At 42.3% G+C, this 7,810-nt stretch overlaps 1 protein-coding gene across 1 annotated transcript in view; it reads left to right on the forward strand.

Annotated features, from left to right (window-relative positions):
- The window catches only part of LOC112958894, a 14,038-nt gene extending 6,433 nt beyond the window's left edge, over positions 1–7,605 (forward strand). The window contains exons 4-5 of the mRNA XM_026052837.1: positions 1,235–1,380; positions 6,448–7,605. Of these exons, the coding sequence (XP_025908622.1) occupies positions 1,235–1,380; positions 6,448–7,156 (855 nt within the window). The 3' untranslated portion in view covers positions 7,157–7,605. The remainder of the gene's footprint in view (positions 1–1,234; positions 1,381–6,447) is intronic.
- The last annotated feature ends 205 nt before the right edge of the window (positions 7,606–7,810 follow it).

Below are 7,810 nucleotides of genomic sequence, written 5' to 3' on the forward strand. Positions count from 1 at the left end.
TTTTTTTTTTTTTTTTTTGTGAAAGCCACATCTTTTTATGTATGGAAAGAACAGTTTCCTTTCATAGTATGATGCACAGCAAAGTCACCCTGCATTATATGGGCTACAGCTGTGTTTTTAAATTGAAAAAGGCCCTGAGTTTCAGCTATTTCTTGGATGTTTTATGTTTACAGAACTTCTTTGCAAGTCCTGAAATGCCAGTTCTTGTTTTAGTTTGGGGAAACAAAACAAAAATTTAGTTTGAATAAGACAAAAAGGAGACCCTGTGAATATTGTACGGGAAAATAAAAAATTAATATATCAGTGTGGTCTGGTGGTTTTATTTACATCTCGTGGGAGAGCATTATTCTTCCAAAAAAGCTTTGAATGACAGTTTGAGAGGTCAACGTGTACTTTTAACATGTTACTTACAAAAATGTAAGTCTGCATGACCCACGATGCTTATTCCTGTTGCATTGGGGAGTGCACCATTTCCCTGCTGCTTCCAATTATTTGTGCTTTCTATTCACTGGGAAAAAAAAGAAATCTCAAGTCAGAGTGCAGTAGCGTGGCCCTCTTTGAAGTGTGTGCAATAAAACTCACAAATATCTTCCTGTCGGGGTGGAATTCAGGGTGGAATTCAAAGTATTTCACCCCCGATGCCAGGAATGATGTGGAACCTGCAACTGCTCGTGTCTGCTTTGTAGCTACGAGGTTAATACACGGTGAACCAGGCACATTTATCCAGACAATGGTGCCTAATGATGGGATATACTTTACGGAACACGCGGAACACACACTTTACGGAACTGTCATTCGTGACAGGAGGTATTTTATAATATGGAGCATACGTTGGGTGCTGGGCACAACACTTGGGAACACGGGAGTTTTAACACTCCTGTTTGGATTTGTGCCACCTCTGTGTTGCCAGTTCCCCAAAACGGCTTTTTTTTTTTTCCGTTTTTTTACCCCCCTTTTTCATTCTTCCCCCTCCACTGGCAATTCCGCAAGTTGCACCAAGTGGATCCAAGAGGACTTGGATCCTGGAAGTGCGGCTAAACCCCAGCACTTCCGCGGACTGCCGAGGATTTCAAGGCGGGCTGCGGTGCTCCCGAGTGCGTTTTCGGTGAAAAAAAAAAACATATTGGGGAAAAAAAAATAAAAAATGGGGAAAAAAATTTAAAATGGGTAATAATGAGATGGCGGCGCGCGTCAGTTGACCCGGTCACGTGACCGCGGGCGCTGTGCACGGGAGGGGGGGAAGGGGGAACACGTGCCCGCGCCCCCGCCGCCGCCGCGCGCCCCATGGCGGCCTCGCGCGTGCCTTAAAGGAGCCGCTTCCTCGCAAGTTGTGCGGACCTGGAGTGAGTGGAAGGAGTTAAGGCGAGCGTGCCTGGGAAGGTAGGTGGCCGCAGGCTTCCAAGGCCGGTTGCTTTCCGAAGGCTGCTCCGGCTTTTCATGCTTGTGGGCTTTTAGGCTTCGCTGGGCTAAGCTGAGCTGCTTTGGTTTTGATTACCTTTCCCAAAGGACATAAACTTGATGCCAGACTTGCCCATTTTCCGACGTTTGGTTTTATTGCAACAGAAACTATGATGCCCAAATCCTTTCCTTGATGTTTCCGCTGCACTGCCTGTTTCCCTTCCCAAGGTGCTAGGGAGAATCCCCGCTCCGCTGGGGCCGACTCCGGCGTTCCCGCTGTGGTCGCCCAGCAGGATTAGCACGTGCCGGCTCATAACCGCCGCTCCCTATAAAATGCGGAGGTCTTGTCCGAACAGCACAAATACAGGCTGCTATCTCTGTGTGTAATGCTCTGTTACGTGCGGTGTTTTGGGAGGCTGGAAAGCCACGGAGCGCTAAGGTGAGGGAACAGGGAGTAGCCTGGAGGACTCTTGGAGGAAAGATGTTTGTGCTTGAATGCGACGTAGTCATCCAAGGCCACGTTCCGTGTGAAACAAGTGGGTTTTAACTGTTATTAAAATAATTACTCAAGTACATAGAGTTTCTGGTACAAGGTGGCATATGGGAACATGCTGAAGCAAATTAATCAAAACTGTTGGGAGGCTGTTGGGGGAGCTGTGAAAGGATGCAGTGATGAGCTCCTCAACAGCGGGATTGTTCTGGTGACAAACTTGTCTGTGCTCAGACTGGGTTTCTTGTTGTTGTTTTTTTTAAGAATAAATCAAATATTTCTTTGTGTGAAGCCATTAATTTGTTGGGCAGGCCTAACACTGTGTAGACAATACTGGCTTTTTTACTAGGATAAATGCGTGTCAGGAAGTGACAAATGCTGTGGGCAGTTGACCTGCAGCTGGGTGCACTGCGCGCTCCAGCAGATGTGCGGATATTGGGCAATGCTGCTGTTGCCACCCTCAGCCTGGCCCTCCTGCGGGAGGGTGTTGGGTTCACGCGGACCTTCGGGCGCGGACGTTTTCCGTTAGACACAGTGAGCTGAAGGTGCTTCAAACTGCCCCATTTTGGTTTCCTGACACACGTGCGCTTGGGCTCCTAGTAGAGCTGTAAAGGTGTGAGGGAGCTGATTTGGTAAGACTTGGTGCTTTTAACAGAAACAGAAAGAGCTACTTAAAATTCATTATGGTTTCCTAAATTACTGTTAAGCCAAGAAGAGCATCATATCTTCAATGTTAATTTCAGTCACTTCTCAGTTACAGACAATAGCAGGTGCTGGAGTAGAATGGTTGAAGCAAGGGCACAGGTAGGGCAGCTTGTCTCCGGGTGTTGTTCTACGAAGGTGCCGTGAGGGAGTCATGGTGGCGCGCAGGGCAAGGCTTTGTGGCTCGGGGAATGCCCCGAGAGGTCAGTGGCACGAGCTGGCGAGGCCTCGTGGCGCTGGGCTCTGTGGGTGCAGGGGAGTGCCCCACGGCCCCGGTCACTGAGGGCTGGCAGGATGGCACGGAGGGTGATTCGAGGTCACCCGGCTCTTGCATTTTGTGACCACTTACACTGGCTCAGACAGAAGCTGCCTTGTTATTGCATGCCTTGCATAGAGCTTAGTACAGTGAGCTCCCCTCAGACCCCCTCAGATCAGCAACCCCTGCAAAGGCCTCTAAAGCATTGCCTGAAAAGCTGCAGCTGCCTTTGGTGCGGTAAATCATGCAGGTTGTCACACTGGTCCTCCCCTCTCCACAGAAGACGTAAGGCAGCGGTGGAGCAACTGCATTCATGTCCTCATCTTGTCTGATCATTGCTCTATGTTGGGCAATGTAGCCCAACATACTGTACAACAGCTGTAGGGGCTTTTCCATGCTCCCTGAGCACTACGCTCCTCGGTCACACGCTCACGTGTGGTTTGCAGTGAGTTGGCAATGCCTGGAAGCGCAGCACAGGTGCCCACTCCCATTACTGACCGTGTCTCTTGTGCCAAGCAGACGCACTGGGGACTGCTCTGGGAATGCTTTTGCTCTTTTGCTCTCTGGGGACATCAGTTTTCAAAAGACTGTTTTCATCTTTCACCTGAAAAGGAAAACATGATGGTGTTTTTGACAAAGGTTTGTATTTGTGAGCTTACCACTACCCTACTTATGGAAAATGTGAAGGAAGGAAGACCATTAATATTAACAGTTTTTTTTTTCTTCTAACTAAGAGTTCTTCTTTGTAAGAATTTGTTCATTTGTAAGAGCATGAGCAATTTCTAAGAGTATGACATGTAGAAAACATGTCTTACATTTGTGTTTGAGCCACCAACGTTTGAGTTTCACTGCAACAAGAGCAATCAGATTCTTTTCAATTCATAATGTTCTGAGCTCTTTTTCTTTTCTCTCAGCAAGCAGACGTTAGCTCTATACTAAAAATCCAGTGACCCAAGTATCTTGTGTCACCAAAAAAAAAAAGAGATTTAATATTGCCATTTCATCCTGTACAAAGCATTTCTCTCTTCAGTGTTTAAAAAGATAATCTTGGGCAGTCTCAAGGGAATGACATAATGCTAGTTTGGCCCATATTTGCTTATTTAACAGGTTGTAATGTTCTAAATTATGGCATTTGAGAGAGGAGGAAATTGCATTAATTCTTCTTGGAAGCACTCTTCATTATTGTGCTGTGCCATGGGGAGTGGATTATAATAATAAACTTCAGTTTTGGATCTTTGACAAAATTACTGCCTTCCCAAAGGATGTTCACGTGTATTTACCAATTTTTATTCCTATTCTGTTTCTTTTCAGTTACCAGCCTATGTATAGTCTTCCTATCTATTGCTTGGAGTTTATCTGGCATATCTTAAACTGTAGAAATCCCACAGCATCATCCCATAAATGAGGCATGTGCATTGCCTTGCTTCTGGGTATCTCCTCAACTCCAGCAAGAAAAACACATTAGTCTTTAACTTGTTAGAAATTAGTGCATCATCGTTGTAACTATGATAACACAAGCAGCCCTTCCAAAACGGATGAGAATTAACAAGTTGGGAGTCCAGTTTACCTTGCAGTGCCAGTGGTTCAGGAGCTGGTAGGTCACGGATTGATTGGTAGGTCATGGATTGATTGTCCATGTTTCAAAGGAGAATGGAAGTGAAATGTGGTAAAGCTGAAATAAACGTGAACAAAACCATTTGGGAGGGGATCTGCTGCTCATGGGTTCGTGCACAGCGTGAATCCTAGCAGCTGTGTGTTAGTTCTATCAAGTATGGCATTGATATGAAGGCACATACAGTATTGCATATGTGAGTCGCAAGGTGGTGCTGTTCAACAAAGGTGAAATGTGTGAAATGAATCTTTTCAAGGAAAAAAGAGGCTTCTACCACTGTACAAATGGAGTAGCTCCTGAGTGCCTCTGTGCATGCCTTTGCACACGCACAGGATTTCAGACAGTGCAAGAACAATTCATCTGTCTTTTATGACAAGGCTGATAAGCCAGATACTGTGTTTTTCTTGTATTTTATCTGGGTAGCTTGTATGCATTCCTCTTCAACACAAATGTTTCAAATTAGCAGCAAGCAAATGTTAAAAAAGCTTTGCATATGGTGTGGAAAAGAAACAAATTACTAAGGAACAAGAAGTTTTAAGATTATCAACTATGTACATAAACAGGCAGTGCTTAAATGGTGTGGAAAATAATCTTTTGAATTTCAATTTATAAATTGAATGTCAAGAATTGGACTCGTTTTGTTTTTGGTGATCTGATCTTTTTCTTAATGTTACGTTCCCAAGCAAACATCCAAGGGAGCAACAGCTAATCTGGTTAGTGAAAGCAACTGTTGCATTATTGTTAAATTATGCTAGTGCCATGTGTCTTTGTCAGAATGGTGTTTTATCATAACCATAATGGCCTAATGATGAAGGTGAAATGTGGCTTGCAGGAAGAATCAATGTATCTTCTATTACACAGCTGTTACAGTAGGAGAAGACATGTAAAATATCAGACCTTCCAAGGCCACCATCAAATTCTCAAGGTTGTGCACTCAAAAACTTGTCTGATTTCTTTCAAGTTGTATCAGTTACTCTAATAATTTGTACTCTAATCAGTTACTTTAATAATTTGTCTAATAAGTTCTTTTAAACTTACTATGAAATGTCATGATAGACTAAGGGAGGGGAGGGTGTGGAAGTGTTCTTCTATCACACTGGTTCTCGTAATGTCTTAATGAGAACATGACTGTCCTTTTCAGAGTAATGCAACAAATGCTTGCCTCACCCCCAGTTGTTTGTTTCCCTAAACAATTTCCCCTGGTTTTCAACATTTTATTTTTCCTTTTATTATTCCTGTGCACGGGCATTGGATCAACCTAAATGATTTCAGTTTTCCAAGATTGTATTTTTCTCACTGTATCTCTTCTCCAAGATTTTATTTTTCTCAATGTATCCCTGATCAGAGGCAATTTCTTTGAATTCAGTAATTACAGCTCCTTTCTTACCATAGGCTTCGTGCATAATTTTTTTATCCTTTAAGCCTACTCACCACTTAAATGAGCTAGAATCTTTTCACTGCTTTATGTATGATCCCACTTCAGTCATATATCTACATATGTCTCAAACTCATTTGTGGAACACATTTCAACTTCAGTAACACATATGTCTGTCTGTGGTATTTATGCAGATAACAAATACTTTGATTAATCAGATATATTCAACAGTTTGCAGGATTTGGTATCCATTAAAAAGGATTACTTTGATGCAATTTGATGTCAAGTTTTTTGCTTGCAGGTGTATATACTCTGTCATTGTACTTGCATACCCTGTCTGTAAAGCTAAAAATGGTGTGCTTGGATTTTTGCCAGGTTTTGTTAGTGAGTATTTGAATTACTGTATTTTATAGAAGCTAGTATCAACTTTTTTCTCAACATTTCAGGCTGATTCCCTTAGCATGAATGATAGCTTCCCCTAATTAAAATAGTCTGTATTGTTTCAAAAAAGGGAAAAACATTTTATTATTATTATTATTATTATTGTCCTAGAGTAAGTAATATTTTCTTTTTTTTTTCCTTTTGTCCTTTTTTTTTTTTTTTTTTTTGAATAGAAAAAGAGATGTTAATCACATCAGCAGCTCATTACTGGATGTGTTTGTCATAATGGGCAGTGCTAATTCCAAACCAGCGGTTTCACAAAATAGCAGCAAAAAGTCTAAGAAAATGAGTACAGGTCAGAGAGACTCCAAGCAAGTTAATGAATTGTGTGGCCTCTCTGCTGAAATCAAGGAGTCTGCAAGCAGATCTCCAGGAGTTGGCAGCAGTAATGAGAATATTGAGGGTGTTTTCTATAAGTTTGTGATTCTGCATGCTGAGAATGATGTAGATGAAGCCATCCGGATCCAGAACCTGCTGCAGAATAAATTTTGTATTAAACCTGGAATAATCTTTGCTGAGATGCCTTGTGGTAAACATATTTTGGAAAATTTAAGTGATGCTGTGAATGGCTCGGCTTGGACTATTATCCTGCTGACAGAAGGTTTTCTGAATGGTCCTTGGTGTGAGTTTCAGTCTTACACCTGCCTTGCCAATGCTCTTAACAAAGAGCATAAGTACAACACTGTGATACCTGTGAGACCGCTGAATAACCCACTTCCCCGGGAGAAGACTCCCTTTATCTTACAAGCCATTAATGCCCTGGAAGAAGAGAGTCCTGCCTTTGCAAAACAAGTGGAGAGAATTTTCCAGGACTCTACATACAGGCAACAGAGAGAGATATGGAGGAGGGAAAGAATGAAAGAGAAACCAGAGCACTTATGATGGTGGAAAGAAGCTATGCAAAGACAGGTGATATCAGAGCAAAGCAGAAGTGATATTTGCTTTTGCTTTAATAAGGAAGAGAAACTCTTCTTTTGACAAAACTACTGATGAAGTTCTTGGAGAGGACATGTTAATTAAGTACCGGGGAACTTGTGCTGCATGTCAAGACACATCTGTCACAGTGCCTGCTTAGGGGTGTGAGGTGCTGTTTCCCACCACCCTTACCTGGTTTTGTCTTTACGTTTTGAGATCTGCCAGGCATGTGTTGTCTTCTGTTAACATGGTACAGCTCTCCACATCTTGTGACTGATGCTAAAAAAATATACGTAAATGGGGAATGCTTGTCATTTTTATGAAAACAATATGTTAGAGCACTCTATGGAATATGCTGCTACTTTAAGAAATGGACACTTAAATATGTAAGTATTTTTTATTGCACTTTGTTTTTATATGGCAAGCATTTTTTTGATGCATGCTGGATGTTTTGGTTTTTAATAAACACGTTTTTGGCTCCTTTTGACTAAACTTGGTTTGGTATATATTTTAAGGGAAAAAAGTTTAATAATGTGGGAGAGTCTGTCTTAAAGATAGATGTTCTGAACTTGGGTTGGAAAAGAGGGGAAGCCACAGAATTCACATCATTTTGAATTACTT

The sequence above is a fragment of the Nothoprocta perdicaria genome, unplaced genomic scaffold (genome assembly GCF_003342845.1).
Source record: "Nothoprocta perdicaria isolate Ctin4 unplaced genomic scaffold, notPer1 scaffold_92, whole genome shotgun sequence".
NCBI lineage: Eukaryota > Metazoa > Chordata > Aves > Tinamiformes > Tinamidae > Nothoprocta > Nothoprocta perdicaria.